The following is a 13,096-nucleotide window of genomic DNA, read 5'->3' as shown; positions in this document are numbered from 1 at the left end:
ATAAGAGACAGGGGGTGGGCGTCGTGTCCCTTTTCGCATAATGCCTGCGCCCAGAGTCGGGATTCCAGAGTCTGGAGACGCGCTCCTTTTCTTTCAAGCAAAATCGGTTAATCATGTTGGTCCAATGAAGTTCGAGAACATGACTAGAGACCAGTCGCGATTGAGTTACTCTCAGCTGAGAAGCACTGCCAAGGATGTAAACAAAGAAACGGCCGGGCTGAAAAAGGAGACGGGGCCAATCGAGGTGCAGGATGCAGAGAAGGAAGGTGATAGTGTCAGTCTAGCATGGCGGACTATGTATGCGGTGAGTTTCGAGAAGACAATAATGTGGAAGGAACGACCGTTATCATTCGACGCATCATTCTCTATTACCGCTTACTCAAGCCTCTTTCCTCCAGTCGCAATTCAGCAGCGACCTTTTCCCAAACTGCTGTCCTAGCCTCATCGTCACTACAATAAGGCATAGCTTCGGCCTCCCATATCCGGTTGATATAGTGTCCTCCACCCTTTGACCCAAGCGTCCCAACCCCCTGGGTATCAGGGTTCGGCCCGAACTCCGGGCTTGTAGCGGCGTACAAGATCGCCTGGCTTCCCTGCTGTGGAGTTATCGCCACCAACGATGCAAGAAACTTGAAGAACTTGTAACCCAGGGTACCCCAGTTCTCGCGCACGTCTGGCCGGGGATTATTCCAAATCCCCGTGCTGACATACCCGGGGTTAATGCCGTTTACTGTGATATGTCTGTACCGGTCGCTTGCAAGAAGACGGTGATTGAGCTGAGAGACCCAGGTCTGGAAATACAACTTGTTGTTTCCGTAGGGGTTCCCTGTCATCCCTTCTTCCCCATTGAAATGTGCGATGTCGAATTGGCCCAGCCAGTGGAAGCAGGATGTTGTGCAGACGATCCGGGGTTCTGGGCTTTGTGCAAGCGAGTCCAGAAGTCGGAGAGTTAATAACACGTGGGATGCAAAATTAACCTGAAACCTGGTTAGTCTGTATATACCAAGTTTTGGGCGAGCTACCTGATGCAATATCTCCAGCCCGTCTACTGTCAGAACAGCCCTATTCGATGCCGTCGGGCCCATACCGGCATTGTTGCAAAGAATATCCAGCGCCCGACCGGACGATAACCACCGTTCAGCAAATGCTTCCACACTGGACATATCTGCCATGTTTACTTCCCACCATTCTATCGCGGACTCATCATGCCCAGCTTTCTCCGCCAACTCTTTGCATTGTTTAACCGCCGCAGTAGGATGCAATTCCCACGCCGGCGGCTCGCGACACCCGAGAATAAGATTTGCGCCCGCGCGAGCAAACGCCTTTGCAGCCTCAAACCCAATCCCATTATTTGATCCTGTTATGACGATCCATTTGCCGGTTAGATCGGGGACTGGGACGTCGAGGTAGGTAAAGTTTGTCCCCCTTAGACCGTTGATGGCGCACCACAGCGCCGAAGGATGCGCGGGGACCATTTTGTTGTATCTGGCGGTTATGCGTCGCGTATGTGCTATATTGGTATACGAGGTGTTGTATCCAGAAATCTCGAATTGATATCGCTGTTAGCAATAATTTTACCTATGCTAGGCACACAGCATTCCCCGCGATTCCAGGGGCAGTGGAGCAATTAAGGACTCCGATCTCGGTCCACGATTCAGCTCCGTTTGCCGAGCCTCAGCTGCCAGGCTTGTCTGCAATCATCGTTGTTTTTAGCCATTCGCTGGGTTTCTGGTATTGAATTGTACTTATACCCTGCAGTGTGTGCTTGGCGTAAGATTATCGTGGTTATAATGTTCCACATGGTCAGCGCAGGCGTAGGCCCGAAATATATATTTCTGCCCTAGGCATATGTAATCGTCCAACTGACTCCAGGACTTTTGTCTAGATATCTTGACACCGAGGCCAAAACGCTAAATAAGTCCAAGTTATTTAATATAGCTTATATTTTTATATATAATTAGACTAGTAGTTTTTCTATACTATATAATAAACCATCCTAGTAATATCCCTATATAAATAGATTTGTGATGTAATTATTTCCAAGTATAGAGTGTGTAGGCTGCGCAAAGTATTCTGTTTGCCTAAGGTTGGGCTGTCTTTCTTCCTGTTACATGTTCGTTCATGCCGCAGCGTAACCCCCGGCTGCAGGAGGTGTTGTTGGCTGCATGCCTCTAACAATATATTTATACAGCCACTTGCAGATCCAACTACTCAGCACGCAGGTAGGGAGTCTAATACTGATACCGAAAAAACACATTCTCGCGATCCGTCATATCAGCCTCCGCATTCAACTTCCCCAGCCTCTCCCTCTCCTCCCTCGAAATCCCCATGCCCTCGATGATCTTTGCTCGCCGACGATTCTCCCAAATATCTAATGTGTAAATAGATATCAGCACATGGATCCCAGAATGAATGACGAAATCTCCGAGTCCGAGTCAAGAAAGACCAGATAAAGAAAGGAAGATGTGGATCTTGCAGCTTAGGTGAACTTACAATACCCTCTCCAACACCCCATCCCACAAAACTCAACCAGAAACAAGATACTGCACGCCGTACGAAGATCACGGCGGACGTGATGGTCTTCTTGGTCCGACCGGCGACGTTGGAGGGGAGGAAGGTCCAGATTACTGGGTTTGTGGAATATGTATTAGTAGATGTGTGCGAACCGTGCCAGGGATCAATGCGACTTACGTATTCCGGGGAGCAATCCAGTGACTCCCATGATGTACATGCCCCATCGCGTCCACTGCATTGAGTCTGTTGGGAGGAGGGAGAGGGCGAGCATTCCGGTGAATGCGGGGAGGAGGGAGAGCATCATGAAAAGGACTGCTTGGTTAGCGAGATGGTGTAAATGAAAATGAGGCTGGCTTACATCGCAGGTTTGGCTTTTTGAGGTTAATGTAGCCTATCAACAGGAACCAGCAGATACTGATACAGTTGTATGGTGTGTTTCCCTTTAGCAGGGTGTCTAGCGAGGAGAAACCAAAGGATCCACAGAGGAGGTTAGAGAGGGTTGTACTTGCGCCGTTAGGGAGGGCATTGACAACGGTCACGAAAAAGAAGAAGTATGCCTGCGGGTCTGGGATGGACCTTAGTTAGTATGCACAACCACAGCGGAAGACCGCGTACCTTTAAATGCAATGACGACTTGCGACCATTTGAATTCGGTGCGCTTTTCTCGGTCTGAACCTGTCTGGTTTGCGACGACTCGAGCAATGGCAGCGCGCTTTTCGTCTTCCGATAGCCAGCGGACTTCGCGCGGAGTGCCGAGGATGAACCAGACTGCAATTCCGCAGCAGATGGTAAGCGCTCCCAGGAAGAATGAGATGCCTGTCCACTATGGGGTTGTTAGCCTGATACTGCTCGGTTCTGAAAAGGGTTGTTGCAATGGTTTGTTCAAGGTGATGGCATACCGCTGGTAAACCCCCTGGATTCTCCTGTGCATGGTTTCCGATTCCATACATGATTAGCCCTGTGATGATGTGGATCCCTGCGTTTGATGTGCCCCAGATAATGGCCCTAAGCGCATGTTCCTGCGAGGTGTACCAGACACCGGTAAGGAGTAGAAATGTTGGTGAGATTGAACACTCTAATGCCCCCTGTAATGCCCTTAGAGGAGCAAGGTGTGCAAAGTTCTTGGCAAACGCAATACATAGTACTATAAGCCCCCACAGTACCATGACTACTGAAAGCATCATGCCAATATGGCATTTCTGCATTAGCCAGCTTGCTGGTGTTTCGCAGACGAGGTAGGTTAGGTAGAATATGGTGCTTAGCCAGTTAAACTGTGCATCCACAAGGCCCGTGTCTTCGCGTATTCCAAAGACCGCTTGCGTGCTTAAAGAGACCTTGTCCGCTTGCTGCGTGCCATAGCATACCCACATTAGGGGGAGGAGCCAGAGGTCGATTTTCCGCAGGAGGCGCCGGTAGTCGGCTTCGGTGTATTCGGATTCGGCATTGATGGTGTCTTCGGCTGTGGTTGTTTTGGTTGGGTTGGACCTGTCAGCCGTTGCTTCGATCTGGGGGGTTGATACTGACATCTTTGCGGTTGTTGGCAGCAATCCCTGGATTGTTAGGCACTCGTCCATATTATTTGCTGTATCTACACAGCATAGCCAGTTCCTCTGCTATACTCAGGGTCGGCCGGATCCCGGGCCTGAGATAGCGTTGTCCAATAATCGTATAATGCTGTTATCAGTGCTAAGTCCAAGTCTCCCCAAGGATTCTATGCACCCACTCCATGGAAGCCAGACAGTCAGACCCGCTAAGATGGCGGGCCAATCGGGAGACTTGCATTAATCTACCTGGGACCCTGGGCAAGGATTTCAAACCATGGAGACATCCGAAGCAGTTTAAGGTTAAATGTGTGAACAACCCTGCATAGGCAAGGCTAACTCGAATAGACAAGGGGTTAACATGTCCATTAGGTAGGCAGAATACTTACCACGCGATTGTTTTTACTAGCGGACCAGGCTAGCGTTTGTTGAGCCTTCAGTTCCTGCTTGCCATACTTGAGATTGTAACCCAGTAGTGATACCCCATTGCTCGCCGCTCTTGTGATTATTATCCGTGATGGTAGTGATGACCCCCCCTTGTAATTTTTGAATGTTCTCATATGCAGATTTCAGGCAGGTTATTATTGTCAACTGACTTCAACTATTACTTTGTGCTACTTCATCAACATGGCAAGCCTTTCGAGTAGGCCTGCTTGCTTTAAATATCTAGCGTAGTTCCCCCCCAGTGCACCTTGCATGTCTCTTGTGACTGGAAATGGCAGAAATGATTCATTTTGTTCTATATTTTTGAATACCTCGCTATTTCCCCCCCTGCTGCAGCCGCTCACGAATAGTTGCCTTGAGGTCGGACTGGTCACTAACAGAAGCAATAGGGCTCAGGATATGCTCCCTCCCCAAAGCCATAACAAATCGCGGCTTTCCAAACGCTGCCAAATCTTCCAGTGGATTCCCCTCAAAGGCCACAATATCCGCCGCAAGTCCGACCTTTAGCTGCCCAGTCTCGTCGGCGATCCGGCAGGCAGCAGCTTCGTTCTCTGTTGCGCCGGCAATGATTTCTCTGGGTGTGTAGCCGGCATCCCCGAGGACACTTATACCATCGGCGTACCGCTCAAATGGACAGAGAGGGATACCTGCATCGGTGCCTACATGCAGCGTAGCTCCAGACTCTCGCAGGCGAGTCAGGCTCTGGACAACCACGTGGCGGGAGTCCCAGGGACAGAAATAGTCATGTTCGACGCAGGCGGTGTTCATCTACCGACCCCCAAGTCAGTTCACACTGGGGTCTTAACACCAAGAGCACAAACACGTCAAGAACTCACAGTCGGGCAAACCGCAACACCGTTCTCAACGATCCTCCTCGCAACACCAGCGTCAAACTCTGCCTTCCCATTCTCCCCAATCCACGCGCAATGCTCGATAGAATCAAACTTCGCCTCCGCGGCCCGCCTTATCCCCTCTGTTCCAGTCGCATGCGTCGTGACTAGTGGGCATTTTGAATAATGATTTGGAGATTTGCAGAGATGAGATCTACGATCAGGAAAGAGAACACCTGGGGATGCGGTGGAATTCATGGATTGAATAATTATTAAACTTTTAGAGCCTCTATGGCCCCTAGGACCCTGACTCACAGAGCTAAAACTTGGCGAATGGTGTTGAGGCGCTATAGAGAAAATTTTATCAACCTTGTCCAAGCGTAGCTAGTATGCTTATGAAAGTGGCGCCTTACCAGGTTTCCAGTGTAGTGTGGGTTCGTTGAGTAAACTAAATATCTTTTCTGGAGTCAAGCCACAGCCGGGTTTCCAAGCGCATGAGTCAGGAATCAGGATTGAAGACCCAGATGGGAACCATGGTGCTAGGGAACATCAACATAACAATGGACAACAATAAAAACACGAGAACAGAACATATTAACCCGACAAATCGGGGAAAAGAGCAGGGGGGCAAATGTTGGGTTTTAAGGGGACAGAGATTTCATTGGAGATCCCCATCCCCATCGGCTCGGCCAGACCCTACTAACCACCAGATCCAGGGCCTTAGATCCGATCGCAGTCGACCCGGAGAAAGGAGACAACCGATCGGTATATAATCCCCAAGACGTCTCATCCTGCATGAAAAGAACCCAGGACACCCCAGATCTTATTATGATTTCTCCGCGCCCCGAACAACGGCGGAGGCCGCCGGGGGTGGACCTCCACACCCAAGACTTTTGGCGTGATAAGCTACTTTGAACGAGGAGATAAGCGCATCTGACAGGGCGTATTACTCGATCGCCTCTTGTTGCACTTGTCCTGTGGCGCGTATGATCCAATCTCGTGGCTGCCATGTTATCTGCCAGCCCTCTTGGCCTGGTGGCTGCTTGGCGCATCCTGCTGAAGCAAGTTATCTTTGCCTATCTTATCGTGGTGATGAGGAATAAAAGGGAGTGATGGTATGATGGTTTCTCTGGATCATCAGCTCACTGACACTCCCAATATTCTCATCAAAGGCCCATCGGATCCAACTGTCTTGAAGCCGTTCACTAAGACATGGACAACTCCATCCACTCCACCGATGGCCCGGACTCTGTCGTCCCCAATTCAAACCCCAAAAGGTCCTTCCGGCAGCAGACTCGCGCTCTAATCCGCCATCTGACAACCCGCGAAGGCCTCCTCGGCGACTACGATTATGCCTTCCTCTTCCGTCCCGAGCTCCCCTTTATGAAGAAAGACCCGCGCCCGATTCCCTTTTTCGGTTTGAACGAGAAGATACCCGTTCTATTGGCATTCATTCTCGGTCTGCAGCATGCTCTCGCGATGCTCGCGGGCGTGGTTACGCCCCCGCTCATCCTATCGTCCTCTTTGGGCCTCGCGAGCGATCAGCAGCAGTATCTCGTCAGTACATCGTTGATCGTCTGCGGCTTGTTATCGATGGTCCAAATCACGCGCTTCCACATCTACAAAACACCCTACTATATTGGCTCCGGCGTGCTCTCCGTAATGGGTGTTTCATTCTCCATTATCTCCGTCGCAAACGGCGCATTCAACCAGATGTACGAGAATGGATTCTGCTCGCTCGATTCCGAGGGAAATAGACTTCCCTGCCCGGAAGCGTACGGTGCGCTCCTGGGCACATCAGCCTGCTGTGCTCTTGTCGAAGTTCTACTCGCTTTCGTCCCGCCACGCATAATCCAGAAGATTTTCCCGCCCATTGTAACGGGGCCAACGGTTATGCTAATTGGAATAAGCCTAATTGGCACCGGGTTCCAGGATTGGGCGGGTGGATCGTCTTGTATGAGCGGTGGACTGTGCCCCGATGAATTTGCCCCGCGGGCTTTGCCTTGGGGAAGTCCTGAGTTTATTGGGCTTGGTTTTCTGGTTTTCGTCTCTATCATTCTCTGTGAGCGGTTTGGGGCGCCGATTATGAAGTCTTGCTCTGTTGTTATTGGGTTGCTTGTGGGGTGTATTGTTGCGGCTGCTTGTGGGTATTTTTCGGGTGATGATGTTGATGCTGTAAGTCTTCCTTGCCTCTCTTCCCCTCCTGATGGAAATGAGCTAATTGATATGGATGGTTGGGCAGGCTCCCGTCGCATCCTTCATCTGGGTAAAAACCTTCCCCCTCTCAGTCTACGGCCCCATGGTCCTCCCCATAATCGCAGTCTTTATAATTTGCGCGTGTGAATGCATCGGCGACGTAACAGCAACATGCGACGTATCCCGTCTCGAAGTCCGAGGCGGAACATTCGAATCCCGTATCCAGGGCGCCGTCCTCGCGGACGGACTAAACTCCATCGTTGCAGCGCTCGGAACAATGACGCCCATGACAACCTTCGCGCAGAATAACGGCGTCATTGCGCTCACACGATGCGCGAACCGGTGGGCTGGATACTGCTGTTGCATATTGTTGATTATAGCGGGTATATTCGCGAAATTCGCCGCTGCGATTGTGGCCATTCCTGCCTCTGTAATGGGCGGAATGAAGACGTTCCTCTTCGCATCTGTCGTGATTAGCGGGCAAGCCATCGTTGCGAAAGCGCCCTTTACGCGTCGGAATCGGTTTATACTTACCGCGAGTATGGCCTTGGGGTATGGAGCCACGCTGGTACCTACATGGTTTGCAAATGTTTTCCCGCCGACGGAGAATAGGGATCTTGAGGGGTTTGAGAATGCGATTGAGCTTGTGTTGGAGACGGGATTTGCTGTTACTGCTTTGTGAGTATCCTGCTTTTTATTATGGTTGAGGGTGGTGGGCTAATACTTGGCGGTTTCCAGTGTCGCTATGCTTTTGAACGGGATCATGCCTGCTGAAGTTGAAGAGATTGGGGCTGTTACTGCCGTTGCTGTTCCAACGCCTGCGGAGGAGAGGAATGGCGAGGGGGAATATCAGACTAAGCAGGCTTGAGGGCTCAATGGAATTCCTGGGAGTATGCTATGTATGCAAAATAAAAGAATTGATGACCGTGTCCACCGATGGCAAGATGGTGCGAATCTGCCTCTATTTCCCGATTCTACGTAGTCATCTCACTCCTCACGCCTGATCGAACCAGGAATGCTGGAATACCCCGAAGGTTGAAGAGTATGACATCCCATTCACCATCTATCCTATCTATAATACATCACGCCTTCTCTAGCGGTCGATATGTAGCCTCCCACATCTGAGCCCGAATCCACTCCTTCAACTCCCCGGCATCACCCGGAATCCCCTCCTCCTGCGCCAACCCCTCATCAACAGCCGTCTGGATAACAGCCTTGGCAACATGCAGACTCAACTCGCGAACATCCTCGACATCGGGAAGGAGAGGCTTGTTCGTGTCTTCCAATGCTGGTGCCTTTGCCGCTAGTGCTTTTGAAGCCGCGACGACCATTTTCTCCGAGAGACGGCGGCTTCGCGAGAGGACGACGCCGAGGCCGATGCCGGGGAAGGCGGTTGAGTTGTTGCATTCGGCTGGTGTTGTTAGTGATCGTCAATAGAAAGATTGGGGAAAGGAGGGAACATACCGATGTCTTTCTTGGTTCCGTTATGTTCCACTGCCGGGAACGGACTACCGGTCGCGATCAACGCCTTTCCATCTGTCCAGTTCGTGATATCCTGTGGTTGAGCCTCGTGCAATTTTGTGGGGTTGCTTAGCGGGAAGACAATGGGGTGTTCGACATGCTTCGCCATTTCGCGGATGATCTCCTCTGTGAATGCGCCTGGCTTCGTGGAGGTCCCGATCAGGACATGCGGCTTTACCCGCTTGATGACAGAGAGAAGATCGATATCCTCGCCATCTGGCCACTCATTGTCTTCCTTGGCGAAGTACTCTTGGCTTGGTGTGAGCTGGCCTTTTTGGGACTTGAGGAGGAGGCCCTGCTTGTCGATGCACCTGCTACAGTCAGTCCAGTCTCCCTTCGAGGGGATGAAATTGGACGTACCAAATCTGCTTCATGGCCTCACTCTTCTCGATCCCAGCCTCTGTAGCAATGGCATCGCTGATCTGATCCGCAATGCCCGTTCCTGCAGATCCAGAGCCGAAACTCACGACGCGGACATCCTTGAGCGGAACCTTGCTGACGTGTAGTCCGGCCATAAGTGCAGCAAGCGTGACACAACCCGTTCCTTGGATGTCGTCGTTGAAGCAGGCGATTTCGGTACGGTACTTATCCAGAATGCGCTTGGCATTTTGCAGGCCAAAGTCCTCACTGGGATCGTTAGCAAAAGTCCCAAAAGTTAAGAAACAGGGGTACACACAAATGAATGTATGCGTTGGGGAAACGTTTCTTTGCGGCTTTGACAAAGTTGTCGACGAACTTGTCGTACTCTTCCCCAGTAGCGCGTTTTTGGCGCAGGCCGAGGTAAAGCTCGTCGTTCAGGAGTTTTTCGTTCTGCTACCGTTAGTTTGATCGGGGAATGTGGGTATGGAGTCATACATTCGTTCCGCAGTCCAATACAACCGGAAGCTGCCTCGACGGATGAATCCCAGCGCAAGCAGTGGTAATAACCAACTTAGCAACAGAAATCAGAATAGCACCAACACCCTGATCGCCAATTCCGAGAATCTACCATAGTCAGTATGGAACCACCACCGAAGAAAGAACACATACCTGCTCCCCATCACTAACAACAATATAATCAACCTCATCCCCCGAATCAAAATTCTGCAGAGCCTCATCAATCCGCTCCTGATCCCGAATATTCAAAAAACACCCCTCGGGCTTTCGAAAAATCCTCGAGTAATCCTGAATCGCATCCGCCTCGGTTGGCGTATAAATAACACTAAACATTTCCTTCAAATGCGTCTGCAGGAGTCTATGATAAAGAACCAGATTCTGCGCCTTCATGCTCGCCATGAATGTGTTCTTTGCCAGATCATTGTTCCGGGATTTATACTGTGCGTAGGCGCGCTCGACTTGTTCGTCGAGCGTTTGAATGTTTGGTGGTAGGAGGCCATGCAGTTTGAATTCCTTTCGTTCGGACTCGGTGTGGGCGGAGCCTTTGTTGTATGTTGCGTTGCCTAGGAGGGGGGCGCCTTGGTAGGGGCATTTCATGGGGCCGTGAGCGGCGCGGGGAAGGTGTTTGAAGCGGGAGAGACTCATTTGGGGGGTGGCTATCTGGTGATCTGTGACCTGATGAAAAGATGGGCGAGGAGTCGGAGATTTAAGGTGCAGGTGAAGTTATTCAGGAACACCGCAGGTTCCTTACGGGTGTATGACGTAGGGCTGGTGGGACCGGTGTCTGGATTCCACGTGGGTCGAAGTGTCCGGTTTCAAAGCTTGGTCTTCTTATTTTTAGTAAGAAAGAGAATAGGCAGAATGATAACTTGACATTGAACGTAATCGCTTGGTGTTCTTGGATTGATTCCCTTGGTGGGTTGGTGTGGTCATAGCAAGGAAAGCGCTATCCACCACCCCGCTCTATATTACTCTGCATTATCACAACGCTACCTTTAGATGCCACTAGTATACATAGACAAAATGTAGGTTCTCCTTGTCCGTCAGGTCCTTGAAACCGAATCTATCCTTTTCGTTTCCGTCGAGTCCCAGTGCAGCTCGTCGCTTGTTCTCGCGCCACAAAAGCACATACAGGATCAAGGCGAACAGGATGGTCAAGCAGTAGCTATGGCGGGTCAGTGGCATCCTATATAGTTATCTGAGAGATATGAGGAAGAGAGATTTACCAAATGATCAAACCGGTCCACAAATCCGGATAATGGTCGGCCTTCTGCTGGGAATGGATGAGTTGTGGGCCGACAATATTCCCCACGCAATACGCAACAAACACCGCGCTCGCCATGAAACTTTTCTTCGTCTCGCCAGCGACATTACTTGCTCCGAGGGAGATCGTGAGTCCCACGACAGGTCCAAAGAATCCGATCAGTGAGTACCCGGCCACAGGAGTTACAGGCTGATGACCCCATGTCGACTTCCAGATCATCACAAATCCTGCGATGACGGGGAGACAGCATAGGATGAGTGACATAATGCGGATGTTCCGAACTTTCGAACAGAGGTAGCCTGTGCCGATTATACCAAAGGCGGATAGACCTCCTAGAGGGAACTGGAATAGGATGCTTTCGAGGGAGGAGTAGCCGAATGTTGAGACGATCAGAGGGCCGAAGCCGGAGACGGCGCCGTTGACGGTGTAGCTGTAATAATTAGCATGCGCAGAGGGAGAATATTTGGGGTACGTACGCAGCAGCCATGGTCAATGCAACGAGCCAGACTTTGACATCAAGGATCGCCTCCTTCAATTGCCCTGGTTTAAGCTTGCGATTCTTAACTCCAGTCTGACTCTTCCTCAATCTCTCAACAGCCACAACGCGCTCCTCAGGCGTCAAAAACCAAGCATTCAGAGGATCATTAGGAAGAAAGAAACACCAAATACCAAAGAGGAACGTCAAAACTCCAGCAAAGATATAAATATACTGCCAAGGCTTCAAAGCGCCCTCGATCTGCGCAAAGCCGTAGTTGAATCCACCGCCGATAATAGTGAACCAGCCGGTGCCAGAAAACCACCAGCTCTGTCGTGACGATTGTTCTCGTTGAGTATAGTATCCGCTTACTGTTACCATGAACCCGGTGGGGATGATTGCTTCAGTGAAACCGAGGAAGAAGCGTTGAACGAAGAGGCCTTGCCATGTAGACACACCGGCGGTCGCGGCGCAGATGATGGCCCACAGCATGACGACTGGGCCGAGGACGTACTTTGTTTGGAATAGCTGTAGAGTATATGTCATGGGGTAGGAACCGGCGAGTTGGCCAAAGTAGAAGATGGATGTTGCCCAACTCAACCGAGATGTGTCCGTCACTGGTGGACTGACCGAAGTGTCCGTGACAGAGAGCTCAAGGTCGGCAGTCATACCGAAGAGCGCAGCACTACCAAGAATTGCCTTGTTAAAAGTCAGCATGATAGACGCACCACGATAGAGCCTCCAGGCATACCTTGTCATAGTACACCAGTCCGTATCCTAGCAATATTAGCTACTAGCCCAGGTTTGAGAGATATAGGTTACCAACCAATGACCATAGCCGGCATCAAAAACATATCAATTTTCCTCAACACCCGTCGTTCAATTTCAGGGTCAATAGGCCTCGCTTGCTCTCCCAACGCCTCGACTCCGCCGGTGGCGAGGGCCTTTTCATCGACATGGCAAGAAGCGCAAGGCGCATCCTGCACAACAGAATCTGGCGACGCCATCACAGGCTGCAACAGCGATATAAGACTGCTCCTGGAAATCTATCGTGGTGCAGAATTAAGTAGGGGCGACGATGTCGACAGAAAAAATCTTTCTTGGCACGCGATGTCGGAGGCAGGCCGAGAATGAAGCGGGTGACTGTGCTCCACTTAAGCAAAGTCTATAACGCATCAACAAAGCCCATATGACAACATTTTCCTTGATAGTACTGGTCAGAAGGGACTATTGGAGATTTAGATTGTTTTGTTCCACGTATTTGGCGATTACCGTTGCATATTGATACAGTCATCGCGGTCCCACCAGGTCGAATCATTGGCTGGGGATCTCACAATCGGATTATGACCTGGCGCAAGCCCCGGGCTTCAATCTTCCAGTAGGAGAAGACCGCGGTCATAATCCCGGTCTATTCTTCAGGGGCAGGCCGTTTCTA

General features: G+C 50.8%; 6 protein-coding genes across 6 annotated transcripts; 1 reads left to right on the top strand and 5 right to left on the bottom strand.

Annotated features, from left to right (window-relative positions):
- Positions 1-50: 50 nt before the first annotated feature.
- BDV14DRAFT_208699 (uncharacterized protein) lies at positions 51-1,553 on the bottom strand. Its single transcript, XM_073775464.1, has 2 exons — positions 1,023-1,553; positions 51-977 (listed from the first exon to the last, which is right to left on the bottom strand). Exons 1-2 carry the CDS (start codon positions 1,473-1,475, stop codon positions 369-371), a joined length of 1,062 nt encoding a protein of 353 aa, XP_073628418.1. The 5' UTR covers positions 1,476-1,553; the 3' UTR covers positions 51-368.
- Positions 1,554-2,231: 678 nt separating this feature from the next.
- On the bottom strand, positions 2,232-4,040 carry BDV14DRAFT_189556 (MFS general substrate transporter; the record flags this gene model as incomplete). Its single annotated transcript, XM_073771219.1, has 7 exons — positions 2,232-2,371; positions 2,494-2,524; positions 2,557-2,627; positions 2,692-2,826; positions 2,873-3,079; positions 3,130-3,337; positions 3,414-4,040. The coding sequence occupies 7 exons, from the start codon at positions 4,038-4,040 to the stop codon at positions 2,232-2,234; spliced, it is 1,419 nt and encodes a 472-aa protein (XP_073628417.1).
- Positions 4,041-4,814: 774 nt separating this feature from the next.
- BDV14DRAFT_199857 (amidohydrolase family protein) lies at positions 4,815-5,587 on the bottom strand (the record flags this gene model as incomplete). Its single annotated transcript, XM_073773377.1, has 3 exons — positions 4,815-5,267; positions 5,336-5,496; positions 5,548-5,587. The coding sequence occupies 3 exons, from the start codon at positions 5,585-5,587 to the stop codon at positions 4,815-4,817; spliced, it is 654 nt and encodes a 217-aa protein (XP_073628416.1).
- A 570-nt stretch (positions 5,588-6,157) lies between these two features.
- Positions 6,158-8,477, top strand: BDV14DRAFT_172694 (nucleobase:cation symporter-2 family protein). The gene is made up of 3 exons (XM_073768620.1): positions 6,158-7,504; positions 7,572-8,203; positions 8,264-8,477. The coding sequence occupies exons 1-3, from the start codon at positions 6,542-6,544 to the stop codon at positions 8,391-8,393; spliced, it is 1,725 nt and encodes a 574-aa protein (XP_073628415.1). The 5' UTR covers positions 6,158-6,541; the 3' UTR covers positions 8,394-8,477.
- A 7-nt stretch (positions 8,478-8,484) lies between these two features.
- BDV14DRAFT_55399 (NAD-dependent malic enzyme) lies at positions 8,485-10,747 on the bottom strand. Its single transcript, XM_073777017.1, has 6 exons — positions 10,076-10,747; positions 9,902-10,030; positions 9,723-9,856; positions 9,407-9,673; positions 8,990-9,357; positions 8,485-8,936 (listed from the first exon to the last, which is right to left on the bottom strand). Exons 1-6 carry the CDS (start codon positions 10,565-10,567, stop codon positions 8,608-8,610), a joined length of 1,719 nt encoding a protein of 572 aa, XP_073628414.1. The 5' UTR covers positions 10,568-10,747; the 3' UTR covers positions 8,485-8,607.
- On the bottom strand, positions 10,748-12,868 carry BDV14DRAFT_55395 (putative MFS transporter). The gene is made up of 5 exons (XM_073777016.1): positions 12,488-12,868; positions 12,413-12,438; positions 11,663-12,360; positions 11,149-11,616; positions 10,748-11,087 (listed from the first exon to the last, which is right to left on the bottom strand). The coding sequence occupies exons 1-5, from the start codon at positions 12,666-12,668 to the stop codon at positions 10,928-10,930; spliced, it is 1,533 nt and encodes a 510-aa protein (XP_073628413.1). The 5' UTR covers positions 12,669-12,868; the 3' UTR covers positions 10,748-10,927.
- Between the last annotated feature and the right edge of the window lie 228 nt (positions 12,869-13,096).

Source organism: Aspergillus stella-maris (assembly GCF_047715825.1).
Source record: "Aspergillus stella-maris strain CBS 113639 unplaced genomic scaffold BDV14scaffold_25, whole genome shotgun sequence".
Classification (NCBI taxonomy): domain Eukaryota; kingdom Fungi; phylum Ascomycota; class Eurotiomycetes; order Eurotiales; family Aspergillaceae; genus Aspergillus; species Aspergillus stella-maris.
Note: the sequence above shows the minus strand (reverse complement) of the source record. Positions and strands in the feature narration are given on the sequence as shown.

Excerpts from the sequence above, each read along its gene's own strand:
- BDV14DRAFT_208699 (XM_073775464.1), bottom strand. The coding sequence starts at position 1,475 with ATGGTCCCCGCGCATCCTTCGGCGCTGTGGTGCGCCATCAACGGTCTA. Across the intron at positions 978-1,022 it reads GGCTGGAGATATTGCATCAG|GTTAATTTTGCATCCCACGT; the intron begins GTAGCTCGCCCA and ends ACCAGGTTTCAG.
- BDV14DRAFT_55399 (XM_073777017.1), bottom strand. The coding sequence starts at position 10,567 with ATGAGTCTCTCCCGCTTCAAACACCTTCCCCGCGCCGCTCACGGCCCC. Across the intron at positions 9,857-9,901 it reads TATTGGACTGCGGAACGAAT|AACGAAAAACTCCTGAACGA; the intron begins GTATGACTCCAT and ends TAACGGTAGCAG. Across the intron at positions 9,358-9,406 it reads GAGGCCATGAAGCAGATTTG|GTGCATCGACAAGCAGGGCC; the intron begins GTACGTCCAATT and ends TGACTGTAGCAG.
- BDV14DRAFT_172694 (XM_073768620.1), top strand. The coding sequence starts at position 6,542 with ATGGACAACTCCATCCACTCCACCGATGGCCCGGACTCTGTCGTCCCC. Across the intron at positions 7,505-7,571 it reads CGGGTGATGATGTTGATGCT|GCTCCCGTCGCATCCTTCAT; the intron begins GTAAGTCTTCCT and ends ATGGTTGGGCAG. Across the intron at positions 8,204-8,263 it reads GGATTTGCTGTTACTGCTTT|TGTCGCTATGCTTTTGAACG; the intron begins GTGAGTATCCTG and ends GGCGGTTTCCAG.
- BDV14DRAFT_55395 (XM_073777016.1), bottom strand. The coding sequence starts at position 12,668 with ATGGCGTCGCCAGATTCTGTTGTGCAGGATGCGCCTTGCGCTTCTTGC. Across the intron at positions 12,439-12,487 it reads GATGCCGGCTATGGTCATTG|GATACGGACTGGTGTACTAT; the intron begins GTTGGTAACCTA and ends TAATATTGCTAG. Across the intron at positions 12,361-12,412 it reads GACTGGTGTACTATGACAAG|GCAATTCTTGGTAGTGCTGC; the intron begins GTATGCCTGGAG and ends ACTTTTAACAAG.